The 16,396-nt window shown below is 42.1% G+C and overlaps 1 protein-coding gene across 9 annotated transcripts in view; it reads right to left on the bottom strand.

The window, feature by feature from the left end:
- ppfia1 (PTPRF interacting protein alpha 1) overlaps positions 1-16,396 on the bottom strand; it is a 56,200-nt gene that overhangs the window by 6,238 nt on the left and 33,566 nt on the right. For 3 of the 9 annotated variants that reach the window (XM_030077688.1, XM_030077699.1, XM_030077678.1), the window contains exons 10-28: positions 16,224-16,307; positions 15,968-16,099; positions 14,620-14,682; positions 14,208-14,287; positions 13,920-14,070; positions 13,190-13,195; positions 12,654-12,877; positions 12,101-12,332; positions 9,797-9,826; positions 8,853-8,977; positions 8,445-8,617; positions 8,190-8,283; positions 6,944-6,955; positions 5,467-5,548; positions 5,080-5,280; positions 4,604-4,666; positions 3,769-3,795; positions 1,317-1,492; positions 168-265 (exon numbers count right to left, since the gene is read on the bottom strand). In XM_030077688.1, the coding sequence (XP_029933548.1) occupies positions 168-265; positions 1,317-1,492; positions 3,769-3,795; positions 4,604-4,666; positions 5,080-5,280; positions 5,467-5,548; positions 6,944-6,955; positions 8,190-8,283; positions 8,445-8,617; positions 8,853-8,977; positions 9,797-9,826; positions 12,101-12,332; positions 12,654-12,877; positions 13,190-13,195; positions 13,920-14,070; positions 14,208-14,287; positions 14,620-14,682; positions 15,968-16,099; positions 16,224-16,307 (2,053 nt within the window). The remainder of the gene's footprint in view (positions 1-167; positions 266-1,316; positions 1,493-3,768; positions 3,796-4,603; positions 4,667-5,079; positions 5,281-5,466; positions 5,549-6,943; positions 6,956-8,189; positions 8,284-8,444; positions 8,618-8,852; positions 8,978-9,796; positions 9,827-12,100; positions 12,333-12,653; positions 12,878-13,189; positions 13,196-13,919; positions 14,071-14,207; positions 14,288-14,619; positions 14,683-15,967; positions 16,100-16,223; positions 16,308-16,396) is intronic. The other 6 variants (XM_030077734.1, XM_030077725.1, XM_030077709.1 and 3 more) reach the window with 5 other exon arrangements.

Below are 16,396 nucleotides of genomic sequence, written 5' to 3'. Positions count from 1 at the left end.
GATATTTCATATTAATATAAGATTAGATATTTGCTTTCCATTTTCACAGTGTTTGGATTTTAAAGGTTGCACAATCTGTTGGCGTAACTCGCTGACCCACAGAGCACTCTGATTGCTCCCATCATGAGGCCTTTGCATTGGCTGAGAAGCAACACTGTGTTTGTTACCTTGGAGCTCCAGCTGAGCGTCTTCCCTCCTCCTCTCCAGCTCCTTCCTGTCATAGTTGAGTCTCCTCAGACACATTACTCCACACTGAAAACTGTTTCTGTTGCACAGACACACATGCAGACAAGGCAGAGCGAAAACAAGCATGAGACAAATGTGACATATTTTTTTGCTGTTTTGTCATTGCTCTGTCTGAGGACCTCGGGCTGGTTACTCACTTCAGACTCACTTGATACACTGGCTATTATGTAATGATCCTACTGACTGCCTGTAACCTTACATTTCACTGTTTTACCTTTATGTTTTTTTTTTTTCACTGACTAGGAAAGGGGGTCGCATCTCTCATTTGTTTTTGCTTCTCAATTTAAACCCATACATGGATAAAGCATGCGCAACATTAATTTGTTGTAGACACCATTTTAATTAATGGCTGATTGGTTTTCTTTTATTGGAAAATTAGAGACTATGTAAGGGGCTAGAAAGGTATGACAAGTTTTATTCTCTTGAGGCTGTCTGGGGTAAACAGTTTTAGCGCTGTGCATGATGTCACTGCCCCCATCTGGCACGGTGCCAAAGGCTGACACATCCCAGTGTGACACCAATGTGCCCATCAATGTGCACTTGTTCCCTGATGTTCCTTTGGCTGACTGACATGTGCTTTTGACTGATGACGTTTAAGCAAGCAATTCTTCCTTTTGAGGATCCTATGACAACAAGTGCATTCTTCTGTTATCAGTATTACAAATTCTTTTCCTGTTGTCACTTTAAGATGCACTTTCAGCAGATTAGGGAAATACAGTCAGAGAATTAAGAAAGGTAACCTGTTCAATGTGTTAATCCAGGTAAATGTGACTAACTTTGACTTTGGTAGCTGCGACTAATCTGTGGCTCCCATCCATCACTTTAATGTCAGCTGAGTTACCTGTGTAATGCATCTATCAGTGTAAGCCAGGCCTCCTGTCTGGTACCATAACGTGTCCAGTATGTTAAAGTAAATTTCCATTATTTTCTGGGTCGTTTGTGTCTTAACAGTGGCTGCAGTTCATTGTTTTGAGGTCAGCCAAGTCGTCTGTAGAAGTTAATCCACTATGCTAAGCTTGTCCTAGTTTCTGTTACCTTTTTAAGGTGTCTAGATGGTTTAATGTGATTACCTATGGAAGCTGTCCACCATTTTGAGCTGTCCCCTAAGGTCCTTCTTGGTGAGATGGTCGAGCATGCGGGCGTCCACCAGGGACTCCATGAAGTAGGAGCGGTACTGGGGCAGGCCCAGGCTGGGCAGCCACTCATTACCAATCCACTCGTGGTTCATGTCTCCATATGCCAGCGTCTACGGTCAGAGATGAAAAGCCTTATAAGTGTGTCTTTTTAAGTGTTGAAAAGATGGCACGGATTCATCTCGTAAAAAGAAACAAAATCTACAGCGGAATACTGATTTATTATTAATAGCATCCACTCAAATTAAAATAACAAATCAGCCTTCCCATTCTGTCTGCAGTGGGAATAATGCTAATTACTGTATATTAAACTTTAATCTAAATATGGGTCATTCTTTAGCTGTCAAGGGCTGGTGAGGATGCCAGAGTTGCTTGGCTAAGTAATGACTTGTAATATTACCCTTACCCATAAAACCACGCAATGCACAGTCATACTAAACTTAACTTGCGCTTTACACAGCTCTACAATGTTCTATTTATTTGTTATATTTATAAATCTTTGTTGTAAATCTTAAATTTGTCCAGAGTTTAACTGATACTTAAGTAATTTAACCAGTAATATAATCAGAAATAAAGGCTTTTCCAGCTGGTAATGTTTTGCATCTCTTTTTTATGACAAATTGAAATAGTCTACAAAGTTATGTGTTAATTTTGCTAGATAACCTTAACCCTAACCCAAAAGAAACCACAGAGTTAAAGAAAAAAAATACTGGAGGCTCACAGTTGTAAAGTAGTAAGTAAAGGCATGGTGGGTTTTAGGCCCGAAAAGTTCAACTACAGGAAATAGGAGGCTGACTTCAGGCACACTCACAATGAGCCAAGGATATAGTTAAATAAGTGAACTTATTTATAAAAATGCCTTTATTAAATTAGGGCACGTCACACAAGGAAGTTCAGGAGAACACAGACCGGTTTTGACTCACACTGGTTCTTCTTTGGGGTGTGGCTGGTTGACTGATTTTGTCCTTCAATATGCCCTAAATTAATTAATTTAGGCATTTTAACTACATCCTCGGCCCCATGTTATAGGTGTCTCACAACCAGATTTAGCCTTGATATGATTTAAGCGAGTTACATGTACAGCTGGCATTCTGTCTGTTTTACGCATTAAAATCAGATTGCTCATCCAGCTGCAAATCAGATGCACACTGCTAAGCATAATTTCTGGGAACACCTGGGAAATCACTATATAAGTGTCTTTATCATTTCATTTTTTTATACAATGGCACTGATAAATAAGTTGTCTGAGACATTATCATTACTACTAACTGTTTCATCAGTTTCATTAACAGCCGATACCTAATCGTGAGCATCTTGACTGTATTTTTTTGATAATTACTCAATACTCAACACTCCTTGCAAATTTTGTGCTCATATTACTTTCCCAGTTTTCATAGTTGCTGAATGAGGAAAGGATACACTACTGCAAACTGACAATGTACACTGATATAATACATTTGTTTGAACTTTAATATCTATGTGACCAAAAATGTCTCGGACCACCTTGAGAGATGGTTTAGTCTCATCAGTCCTCAGTGCTTTTTGGGTTGTTTAGGTCCATTTACATCTGATTTTTTTTTTTTTTTTTTCTTTTCAAGATTTCTTAGATTCCAACACCCAAGCAGACTTTTGTTGCTGAGTGGGGCTCATTCAAATGTTTGTAAACGAGGTATTCTATCTTCTGGTGTGATTACACTTACAGCTTGTTTTCACAACCACATTAGAAAAGCTAGCTTTTCAGATTTTTCTATTCGGTTAGTCTATGATTACACTGCCCCAATTACAAATAAACATGGCTTTGTAAAGAAAAGTCATGTGGGCGAACAAATAGCTTGTTTATTGGACAGGCCTGACAATCAGTCATCCTGCAATGTTACAGATACTGGCAGTGGGGTGAGATTCAAAACTAATTTTGGCATGATGGATGTATCTTTGCCATAATTCACTTTTGTTGCTGTTCGCACCTGTTAAGAAAATCTTTCCACTAACTAGATGTTCTGGGGTCATTATCCGCATTCTCACTCCTAACAAACCACAGCACATTTCTCTTGGAAAAGTGCCAAGATTCGTATTGCCAGGAATCTTGGAGTAGGTGCATGGTAGGCTGCTCAATTTTAATGGTGGTGTTCTCACCTGACTGACAAAAAGACAGAACAAACTGAATAAACACTCCAGAGTTCCAATAAACCTCTCCAAACATGCCTGTTGTGAACGCCCTTAGTGACAAGTGATTTGGAAGAATAAGAAAGTCGGGTAAATAAGCGGATCAAGTAAACTGAAAAGTTTCCCAGTATAAGATACTTTCACCGCTGTGAGAACCGTGCGAGTGTAAGAGTAGCGGAGGGTCAGACACAGAAATAGGGGACTGTGTGCAGGAACGTGTGCAAACCTGAGCCCAGCTACCCTCGTCATCCTCCTGGTGTTAGCATGGTTAGCGTGAGCATGGTGAGAAGAGAAGAGAGCCTGGTGTTAGTGAGGCGGCAGTGCTGGGTTAAGGCAGCTCAACATGCAAACATAAAGTCTTGGGGTAAAGTAAGAGCACCAAGCTATATGAAGAAATTGTTATGCCTGAAACAAGAAACTGAAATGTCAAGAAAACAATGATGAATGTGTTTGTGGTGATAGCAATGCCACATACTGGAAAAACTGATGGTAACTGGGTAGGGAACTAACTTTTTTTGTTTTTTGTTTTGTTAGTTTCCTTGTAATGAACATCAGTGCTGATGTGGAAGCGGGGGTGCTAATGCTTGGTTTGACTTTGAATAGCATTTCAGATGCTCACCCATTTTCCCCCACCCATACACACAATCCAAACAATAAAATAAAAAAAAAGAAAGAAAAAAGAAAGAAAATTGCATCCTCTTTCACTAGAGGATTGCAGCCATCAAATCATACACTGACACGCACACACAAACCACTAGCTAAGGAAAGAACACACAAAGCAACTACTCTAAGGTGTAACAGGACACATAACAAGACTACTAATCGCCTACTAGCAGAAAACATAAGGCCTTGTTCCAAGTTGTGCAGAGAGTCTCCCAACAGAACAAATGATAGTGATAAAATATCATGCAGATACTGAAATTGAACTGATGTGCCTTGATTAACTGGCTCTAATGTGTCAAACATACAAACATCACTGTGTGAGGTCTGGCCGTCCTGGAGACAACTTGGAACGTGCCCTGACAGTCACCACAGACTCAAACCAGTCGGAGGAGACTAACCGTGGGGGGCGTGGCTGCCAAACTTTCCATTTCTTCGTGCGTGACCCAAACGTTTCCCGTGGACTGATCGTTTGATACCCCCCAACCAATCACAAGTGAGAGAAGCGTGCAAAGGGGGTAAAGTGATGGAGGATAGAAAGAGAGAGAAAATACAGGGGAAAAGATCAAGAAGCAGTTGTTCATTTGTTTGTTATTGATGAGGTTAGCTAATAAATTAAGCAACAATCAGAAGAGGAATCCAGTCGGATCTCTTCATTAGTAAGTGTTAAATGTATAAGCAGTTTTTAGTGTTAGCTCACATAACAGTGGTCATGCCCATTCAGATGACAAGAAAGGCTAGAAAGAGGGGTAAAATGAATCCGACGGAATGAAAAGTCATTTGTTTCACTTGTCTTATCTCTACTAAGACTGCACGCAGCCATATGTGTTGTGTGTGTGTGTGTGTGTGTATCCACATTAACTGGAGAGAAAAGTACCGTTCTGGAAGTGGGAGGGGCAGAGGGGCTGGTGAGAGACATGATCTCTTGGATAGCCAAACGGAGTTTCAGACGATGCAGTGGGTTACTGATGCCAATCTCCCTCTGGATCTCTGTGTCTGATAGCGCTGACATGATGGCTCCACTCTTCACATTGGCACGGCACGCTGCCACATACCAGGCTGGCATGCCCACCCACAGCTGGCAAGAACAAGGCAGATGAAAGAAAGTGCCAGAGTGTAAGTCAGACAAATGGCAACAAATATGTCAGTAGGACAAAAAGTGGGCTGCGTTAATGGATAAGAATCAGTGGAAGAACATCAAAACTAAATTGTTAAAAAAAAAAAAGTGTTCATTCTGTATTACTGGTTAGAGTGTTTGTCTTACCTCCAGCCAGACCACAACGGTGGGGCCATCCCACTGGGCAAATGGCAGGCCCTGCCTGCGAGCCTCTTCCAGCAATTCATGCCTAGGAAACAATTTGTACATTTAGGGCAAAATCAAGAGCACCCTCATGGTGATAAATAAACACACATACATACATAACAAAACCAAATCCACAGAGCCCTTCACACACTCACAACTGGCAGATGGAGAAATTCACCTTTTGAACATCTGTACACACCCCCTGAATCAAGTCACTGACTGGCACATGCATACTTAGACAAAGAGCAAGAGTTTGAGAAAAAAAGAGAAAAACAGAAAGCCGAGAAGACTGAAAGATACTCGTGGAAAACACTGACCAAGTATCATTATTTTAAAGTACAGGCAAAATGTTGGCCTAGAAAGACCACAAGTGTTTGGCAAAGTGTCCTTAGCTTTATGAAAGACTCCCCTATATATGGTTCAATAAGAGGGGCCTTTGCCAAACCTCCGGGACTGGGAGTCAGAGCCAGTGTGTCAAGACTGAGAAACACTCTTAGTTAATGCAGCTCTATCCCAAGATCTAATGCCCTGAGATTTGTTTTGGAATGAGAGTTTAGTACAGAAACATTCCTTTACGACACCCGTATCAGTAGGGAACAGATACCATGCAAAAAAGGAGAATATTTAGGATGGGGAAAACATTGTCACTGATTTTTAAGTAAAGTACATTCACTTCATGCAGACTGTCAGTTTGTAATCCAAACACATTACTCTGCATTACTGGGATGCCATATTTGAGGTCTGTCTGGAAACTATTATTCATAAGAGAATCCCTAAGAGTTTCGGGGACGGTTACAAAGTATCTGCTGATTCAGGTCCTCAGAAAGCTTTTTAATTTGTTGGCATAAATTAGTAGGTAATAAACTCAGACTGTGTAGTAATGGGCTGAGCCAAAGATTTGCTCTTCAACACTAGATGGTGCCATGTCCCACATATTGTATCTCCCTAAAAGAATAAGCCATTTCTGATTGGCAGAGAAGCCATCACAGAAAGCATAAACGCATGTTCTAAAGTATCGTTTAGAGGCATTAAAAATCCAGAGAAATTACCTTCAAATACAATTCTACTCTAAGGAGGTTTACAGCAACAACAGTCACAGCATTAATGTGCATTATATGCTTTTGCAAACCATGTAGCTAGGGACAGTTAAACACACTCAAAATCCACCTGTCTAAATTCTTTCATTAGCTATTTTCTCTTGGGTTACAGTTCAGAGGAAAAGCCCAGAGGAAACTTTATCACTTGCTAAAAAGGCAGGGCACACACATTCCTGTTAGTTAAGCTCTTCTTTGGAAGGCAGGGTAAAGAGCAGAGTGAAAAACCATCAGGCATAGGGAGAGACGGCTCTTTGGGGTCCTTGCAGTTATTGGTGACGGCCAAGTGAAGCCAAGTTTGGGAAGGAGGTAAGGCAAAGCAGAAGCAATATGAACCAACTTACCCTGTCTTTGGACTACACATGGGATGAGAAAGAGATGACAAAAGAAGGGAGAGGTTGGCAAAACAAGAAAAAATAAAAGAATGGATTGATGTTAAAGAGCTGTCTAAAAAGAAAATACATTTACAATGTCTAAAATATGTCTACATAAAACTACTAATGAGAAAAATGTGAATAAATCTTTGTGGGGAGATGACTGGGTGTGAAATGGAGGGGAGATGAGCTGATAAGATGCATTTTTCTCCACTGAACAGCGTGAGCCAGGTGGCGGGGGGTGAGGGTGAGAGCCAGCTCTGGACTGCAGCAGGAGCACTAGCCACAGGATAATACTTATGGACTTTTAAACTTTTAAAGCACAGGGTGTTGCAAAGTCCTCCTACAGGCCTTTCTCTCAGACTGAAATCATATCTGGCACATTTAGTTCATTTCATTCACTTCATCTGAACACAAGTACATTTAATCTGCTAGCTTGGTTTGTTTGGGCTCATGAGATCTCAGGCATGGCAAGCACCAAGCAACCATGCAGAGATTCACTGATGATGTGGGTGTCAGTCTGCTTCCAGGTGGACTGTGGTGTGGTTTTGCTTGTGGTACGAGCACAGCACTGCCAAACTTAAGAATATCAAGTCCTGCCACAGTCTTGACTAATTATTTTTCAATGATTTTCTTTGTGACCTCGTAGCCGGTAAGGCGACCACAGAAAATAAAGCCTACACGCGCAGTTAAATTACATCTTATTTGTCAAGATCAATCACCACGGTCAACTTTGTTTTGATTTATTTCTGCACTGAAAATTACTACAACGTAGGATGACAAGTAATCAAAATGGTCCAGTGATTCAGAAACCTAATAATCCATATGATCTCAGTTTACAACTCTTGAATCCTTTGTAACAGAGCTCTAGTGCTCACATCAACCACAAAGTTATTTTGACCATAGCTTCCCTTTGTAGATTTTTAATGGATTTTTTAATATAGGTTTTGTTTCTCAAAAATGTAAGAAAATAAATTCACCCGCAAACAAGGGCTTGCAAAACTTGACATGTTTTGTTCAACATAATAATCTCCAAAAATAAATACACTACAAATTTCTGAACCATGTACACAATTAGTAAAGGCAGAAAGCTAACATTAGGCTAAAACTAACTACCCATGATGATGTGGCATCACCACCAGCTGTGATCACACCTATAGTCTACACAACATGGAAATAGCAAGGGGACAAGGGGAACATTTGGGAAGACACCTACTTCTTTTGTAGCTTCCTGCTCTTTTCTGCAGGGCCTCCCAGTGTGCCCATTCCCATGCCATCCTTGGGAGAGCTCTCTGCCTCAGGAGTGCCAGCTGAGAAGACAGACACAGATGTGGATCACAGCTTTGACAGGCCCAAGAACAGGGTGACTACAGGTGGTGTGGAATATAATTATATTTACACAGAAAAAGAAAAAATGCAGTCTAGTTAGTGTGTGCTAGGTGGAGTGAAAGCCCTGGGCCTGGTGTCTGACCTTGGCTGGGGGAGTCCTTCCCTGGGATGCTGGGTCGGCCCTTCTCCTTTTTACCAAAGAGGCGTCCGATGGAAGACTTGATGCTCTTCTTCTTGGCTGCTTTGTTAAGAGAATCCTGGCTGCTGTTACTGCTGCTTGGGTTACTGCCTTGGCCGTCCTGCAGACCAGCCAGACTACAAAACCAAGACCAAGAGGGAGAGAAAAGGGAGGGGAGGAATGACGTTAGAGAGACAGACCAAAGAGCTAAGGAGAGATTTTAGGCAACTTGGAAGTTGTCTGGTTCAGTAATATGACAATCTCTCTCAGTTTAAATGAAACGGCTCTTTGCTCCAGCTATGTGCGACTCCCCAACTGAAGAAGAAACAGGCGGGAAAACGCAGCTGTTCTAAGTGAAAGGCAGGATCTTACCCACGCAGGTCTCGAATGTCCTCATGGCTGGCAGCGTGTCCTGCTGTCTTGTTTAGGCGCATGGAGCGTGGAGTGGTGGGGGGTGATGTCTCACACCGGATAGTGGCCTTGTCATCCTGAGCAGACTGGGTAACAGACAGTGGATAGAAGGGCACATGATAGTGAGAGAGTACACTCCAGTTTGAGAGTGTAGAGACCAGGAAGACGGGTTGTGACAATAAACACTTAATTTTGCAAACATAGCTGTTTGACTGTGGAAACCTGGTGTGCTACTACTTACCCAACTAACAGGTGGTAAAGTAGCACACCAGAAGGAAAAACAAAAAAAAAAACTTGCTTCCCTATGCATTCAAGTCTGGCTGATGATCTCATTTCCTGTCACCGTATTTAATAAACGCCATGAAAATTTATCCTGGAAAGAAATGAGTTGTGACACAACATGTGCACAAAACATTTTATCATACGATTTCGAGAACACAATAATATTCAACACCCTTTTAATTAAAAAACGTTTGTGTCACAACAAGTACGACTTAAAAGAATCAGTGAAATCAAATGTAGACTGATGTAAAAACATGTCATCATCCATTAAATAAATAAATAGATAATCTGGCTCCAAAGAAACGGCAAAGTATCTCACATTTCCACAGCATAAAATCAGTGTAAACATGTAGAAGTTTCAATGGTAACTAGGGGTGGAAGCCCTCTAATGATTCTACTGCTCTAGGGTAATGTGTTTAGATGTCTTGGAATGGGACATGAGGGTGTATGTACAGGCCTAAGACTGGACTGGATGGTAGATGATAACCAGATGGGATGGGATGGAAAGACTCAACATTGGGGGATGCACTTGCACAGGCTGGGTGATACTGAAATGTTTTGTGGGGGGAAAATAAGGCAGCAGGTAGCAAAGAAGGGCCGGTGAGAGCAGATCTCTAGATTACCTTCCTGCGGTGCTTGCGCAGGTCACTAGGCTGAAGCGTGGCAAAAAAGGAGAGAGGAGAAAAGCCGTTAGTGAGACGTAAGACACTCCACTGGTGGAACCAAGCCATGCACAAACACTCAAAGATTAAGATTTCAGGACAAAGATACATTTACCCAAGACACACGCACACACAGAGATCTGCACACAGGCGAACATGTTTAAGAGTGAAAATGAACGCAAACTGTTGGTTCACTCCTTATGTGGCTGCAGACGTGCTGTTGTGGAAAAAAAGGGAAAAAAGGTCTGCTGACCACCACAGTGATCATATAGCACATCCCAGCCGAAGAGGAAGAAAAAGAGTCACAGCAAAAAAAACAGGACAGGAGGCTGGGGTAAAGAAGGCGTGGGCAGGGGTGGGTGCAGCCCAGGTCAAACAAATTGAGCTATAAATTATCTGTCCAAGAGAGAACGGCAGAAGGAACTTTTTGCAAAAAATAGCATTAATATGTCAGTGGAATAAAATTCAATTAAAAGTTGGTCTGAATGAGATAGTTAGTAGTTCTATGCTGAATGTATGTGACAATAGTAGGAGGTACTTAGCTAGAGTTTGGCCAAGTGATTTTGCGTCATCTGACATTATGCACATTGCCCCAGGCAGTGTGACACCTGCATTTATGAACCACATCTGTTCTACAGTCATATTTTCCACTGTGCACCTAAAGTGGGGGAGACTTTTCTCCCCTCTGCATTCCTCACAGACCTGGCATTAGCAGAGCAAATAAACCATCAGCGTGCCACATTTATATGGGAGTTTCTCCTGCCCCAGGAGAAAAATACCTAATCACTCATTTCCTTCCCTAAACTGACAAAGTGAGGCCGAGGCAGGAAGAGATTAGTGAGCTATAAAAGGGAAAACTGGGAGCAGCAAGGAGAGAATGTGGTGGTGAAAAAAAAATCATCAACAAAAACATTCCTTTTCCTTCACTGTCCTCTTGAATTAGAAATTGCAGTTTTGACTTGTTTGACTGATGTTTTGACGACAGATGTGAAAGATCAAGAGAAAAGTATAAAAACAGAAACATAGGAAATTTATAAAATCGCCAATTTTCAACAGATCCAAGCGGCTGAAGTTCTGTTTGAAGCAAGCTGAATTATTTCTTCTGACCGAGAATACTAAAATCTATGCCACACTGTTGTAAAACATGTAGCTGTAAATATAATTTGCCTTCTTTGGCAAACTTCCACTTACAAATTTTCTTCCAAACACACACTAACACATTTGAATTTAATAATATGGTTGCGCACAGCAGCGATTTTGGTTTTATGGGGTCAAGGCAGCAAGCAACATTATTGATGCAGCTGACATTACTAATGTGTAATCAGGGAAATAGATGGCTTCATTTTTTTTTACTGGTAAATATGTGGTGAGAAATATGATGCAATGTGGACTTATTTAATTATCGTCATGACAAATGGAAAATTAATGCTCTATTCTTGGCAATTCAAATTTCACACTCAAATTTAACTGGCTGATGCTTTAATCAATAAATAATACCGGGCAGTGCAACTGCTTGCTCCAATATTCTGCTATTTGCAACACTGAAATATCTTTGGAATCATCTTTTGAAAACAGATGTGACATCTGGAAAGATTAAATTAATATTCAAGTAATGTGAACCAAAATTTGTGAAATGAAGGTAGGAGGACTCACTAAATTACCAATGCTGTGTGATAATGGGTATAGCAGGAGATGACATATTTTGGGAGGCAAGAGAGAGAGGAGGCAGACTGCACCCACCCAGAGAAGGAAGGAAGGGAGTCGTGGGGAGAGGTACGGGTACCTGAAAGAAGTATGGCGCATAGCTATAGGCTTGTGGGGGGCAACTGAGGCCAGTTGCACCATAGGGCAGGTAAGTTACTGTCTGCTGGGAGAGGGAGCTCTGGATGATGTATGGGTCAAAGCAATATTGCTACAAGCAGGGGGGTAATTACATACAAAGACTGTTACATACACACACACGTTATTAGTATGCTAAACAAACCAGTGACTGAGGTTGCATTATGCTAACACATTAAACACTCTTTGACCCACACATACCAGAACACAAACATTAACAAGAAAAACAATAAGCTCTCTGAGTCAACAACTGATATGAGTGGTGCAATGACACAAACCAATATTAGTGTTTAATCTGTTTAATCTAATGCTCTTAGGAGGGGATAATGGAATCAGAATTTTCAACATGGTGGGAGGAGAAATAAGATCCTCAGAGCATGTTTTATGTTGTTGAGGGGAGAGCTTTGAGAGAAGCGGAGGTATTACCAGGGTCATGACGCCCATGCGGTCCAGCTCTCTGTTGGGGCTACGGGGGATACGTCTGGGGGTAGAGCTGCCAGAGCCTGGTGGCGAGCCCCCCAAGGAGGAGCCCGGACACAGCGACGGGGGGAGGGAGCTCATGGAGCGGAAACGTCCTCCGAGGCTGTCGCCGCTGCCCACCCGGCACTCGATCTCCTCCGCCCGCATGGCTGTGCTCTCCTTCTCCTCTTGAATCATTCTGTCGGGACAAAGGAAGGACAATTAGGGAAAGACCACAGTTAAAAACAGATAAACACTCAAAGGAGCACCATACAAGTAATTTCATGTTTAGTCAATTAGATGTCAGCTATACAGTCAACATGCTGCTGCTGTGGTGACAACCCATCACGGATGACACTTAAGTATAATCCACCTTCTTGTTTGGATCTCCTCCTCCCTTAGCCCTCTGTTTTATGCCCAAATCTGCTACATATCAGCAACTGGTGCATTAGATGGAAAAATACATCAAAACCGTAAAATTAGTGGATGGTGGCTAGGGTAGCACTGAAGCTTCTGGTACCTGATTTCATTGTTGATGGCATCCAGCTGCTCCTGCAGCATTAAGGCCAGGGTCTGTGCATCGGCCTGGCCACCAGGAGACAACAGGTCCACCGAGCTGAAAATCGTCTCGCGGTCCTCCTCCAGGTCTGAGGCCTCCATGTCGCTTTCAAAGGCCTGTGCTACATTGGCCAGCACGTTGGCCTGCTGAACACGCTCCCACTCTTGCTCATTCAAAGTCTGCACCTGGATCAACCAAAACAAGGATAAAAGGGGGGAAAGAAAATGAAGAGAAGGAGACACAGAGCAAAAGTCACAGGAGATGATTTGGATGGAGAAGAAGTGGGATTCAGGGCAGGAATAGGATAGTGTAGGGAGAAACAAGTTGAGAGTGAAATAAAGGGAAGGATGAGGAAAGAAAGAAAGCAGAGAGGAGGCATGTGAGAATGAAGGGCAACAGAGAGGTATGAGAGTCAGCCTGACACTTATGTACAAGCCACTGATGCTCTACACAGAAAACAAGTAACTGTCATTGTCATCTCCGCCATACTGACTTACATGTCGCTGAAGTCCAGAGTGGAGGCAAACAGAAAGAAATGGAAAGGAAGAAAATTATCAGAGAGAACCCAAAATTACACAGTAATGGGTTGGGGAAGGAAAAAGGCACACAATACACACATTAGTTGTTAAGGAGAAGATAACAGAAAAATAAATAAGTAATTAAATAAATGTTACCACTTCTGGCGAGAGAAAAAAAACATGAGAAAGCTCTATCATTTCTAGAATTACTAGTCAAGGAATTAGGTTTGCATAAAGAAAATTTAAAAACCTTCAAAAGTTCAAAATTATTATTACTGCTATCTGAAAAAAGAAAAAAATGACACAAGTTTAAAAAAGAAAGGAAAGAATTAGTACTTTGTTACAGTAAAGCAATATTATTACTACCCAACAATGCACACAACTACCAAATTTGGCCGCATATGATTTAAGATGACTTAAAATGATCGAGGTTCGCTCTGAAGCTGCTATAAGCTCTCATTCTTGCTTTTGAGATAGTGGTTGTCTCCTTTAAGTCAACAAAGCTTATGTTAAAGTGTTAGCATGGAACACCCAATGGTCTACTGGGGACACATGGATGCCTCTGGCGCTTGTTCCACCATCACTTATTTTCCTGTCTCCAAAACCTGTGTACTCATTCAAGATTAAACTATGGTAACAAACCTAAAATAGAACTAGAATGTCTCTCATTCAGTCAGGGAGTACATGCAAAGTTCAGCATTCATCTCACCTTGGATGGCTCGTCCCGGAGTGCTGCCACTCGGCCCTTCTGTGGCCGCCTCAGCACCAGAGCACCGCCATAGTGATCTGAGTTGCTGTCCACCATGGAGGAGGCTGACACTGGGTACCTGAAATCTGGAGTGCTGCCCAGGTGAGACCGTCTGGGGAGAAAAATCAAACAAACAAACAAACAAACAAACAAAAAAAAACACACACACACACACACACACACCAACATCAGAAAGAGTAACAGAAGTCAAAAGCTGATGCTGTGAACTGTGCTGGTTTACAAGCTTACCCATGTAGTAAGGAGTTACTCCTGCTCCTGCCCTGCTCGGTCTCTGCCCTCATGGTCTCAATCTGGATCAGGAGCTGCTCCTGAAGGAGAAGACAGTCACATCTTTATAATCTGCTGGTGAAACCCATAATCTCTTGCCCTGATCTTAGGTAACTGTTGGGTCAGTTTTCTTGGCCCAACAAAACTACTACCATTAAACCATGCAAGCATGTTTTATCCTTTGTCGTTTGTTACCCACGACTAACTCTGAAAATATTGCCGATGACACCATCAGCAGAAGTCCTTATCTGTATATTTAAACCTAGATGAGAATCCAAACAAAACTCTGGTAAAAAGAAGTCTGTTGGACCAAAATATCAGGCAAGTATATAGCAATGTTGAGGTTTTACCAATCCTGGCATTGATCCCTCACCTTCTCATGGTGTGACTCCTCAATCAGCTTCTTGGTATGTTCCAGTTCTCTGATCAAGGCGTTCTGAGGACACACAGCACCAGAAAAATCATTATGAGAGATGATAGTACTTTCAGAGGGACTGACCTACTGACTGACTGTGCATCATGCCATATGATGTCATTACTAGGGTTGAGCCGGATACTCGGCTCAAACGAGTATCCCACACACACACACACACACACACACACACACACACAGGGACAACCTCAGCTGTCAAACGCTCAGGTGTGACAGCTCACGTCATGTCTCTCTTCAGTGGCGGTCAGGTTTTTTCAGCTTGCTCTTCCTTCGGTTTGTAATCACTGATAGTCAGACTTTCTGCTAAACTTGGTTGGTAAGAGACGCGCTGCTTTTGTTAGGGCTAGGGGTTAGGTGGTTAGGGTTAGGGCTGAATGCAACTCGCGTCGCGTCTCTCACTGCCGACACACCGCGTTTTTTTTTTTTTTTTTTTTTTAACCATCTGCTCGCTCTTACCGGCTGGTTTTTGATATAAAGTCAGTTGGAAAACTTTGCTCGTACCGGACACGGTGCAGAGTCACAGTCTTAACACACACACCACTTACACACATACATTAGCTGAACACACAAAGGACTTTATTATTTGTATTTTATTTTGGCTGCATGCACTAAGAGTCTGACACTTTCTCACTGTAGTTCATAAAAAATAAATATAGTAGTAGTAGTATAAATATTACAAATTAAGCTATCTATCTATCTATCTATACATACACACACACACACACTCTCTCTCTCTAGTACTTCATAATTGCCTACTGCATGTGTGTTGTATTCATTGATGCACTTGAGAATATTCATGTTCTGTGTTTATAAAAAATTTGTTCTGTAAATAGTTCATTTACTATTGTGATCAAAAACATTGGTGTGAAGCTCAATTCTGAGGCTGTTCTGAAAATAGTTTTCCAATAAACAATAAATATAGCAACTTCTGATCAATTTCAGGCTTAAAATAACATACCGGTTAAGCCCCACCCATTTCTGGCCAAACCCGCCAACTTCCGATCTAAGCACCACCCACTTCCGGTTCCGGCCCCGCCCACTCCGAGTACGGATACAGATACGGATAAGGATAATGTAGATGGTTAAACAGATACAGATACAGATAGTGGTGTACTCGCTCATCCCTAGTCATTACCATCTAGTGACGCACCGTACGTAGAGGAGGAACTAACACTGACTGTGGAGAAGCAAACGGTGTCATCAATGTGTCACTTTTTGCTGGGCTCACTAACTTGGCAATGTGCTGTTGAATTCTAATGATAAGTCATCAATATATCATTAGTCTCACCTTATCCTCCAGGGCAGACATCCTCTCTTTGAGGTGGAGCTGGAGTCTCTCATTGGACTCGGACAGGAGTTTATCAACCGTCTCAGACAGACGCTTGTTATGCTCCTCGTTCATTTTCTCCCGCTGCCGGGCCTGCACAGCAAAAACAAAAAAAAAGGTCAATGTGTTAAGATTATCAGTAGCAGTAAAACTGCTGAGGAGAAGGACCTCATCAATGACAGCATCTCCAACTTCCCCCTCCTTCCCCTGTCCTCACCCTGAGAAGTTCCTGGTGCTTCTCCTCCAGCTGAGCCTCCATCTGCCTAAGTCTCTCCTCCACGTTGCCATGGCGCTCTTCTGCCTGGGGGAGGGGAGGAGTCAAAGGTCAGATTAAACTTTTTAGACTTTGTCCTATCATAGCCTAAAGGCTCCACATATGCCACCCTCTGA

Source organism: Myripristis murdjan, chromosome 3 (assembly GCF_902150065.1).
Source record: "Myripristis murdjan chromosome 3, fMyrMur1.1, whole genome shotgun sequence".
NCBI lineage: Eukaryota > Metazoa > Chordata > Actinopteri > Holocentriformes > Holocentridae > Myripristis > Myripristis murdjan.
This window is presented reverse-complemented; position numbering and strand designations above follow the sequence as displayed.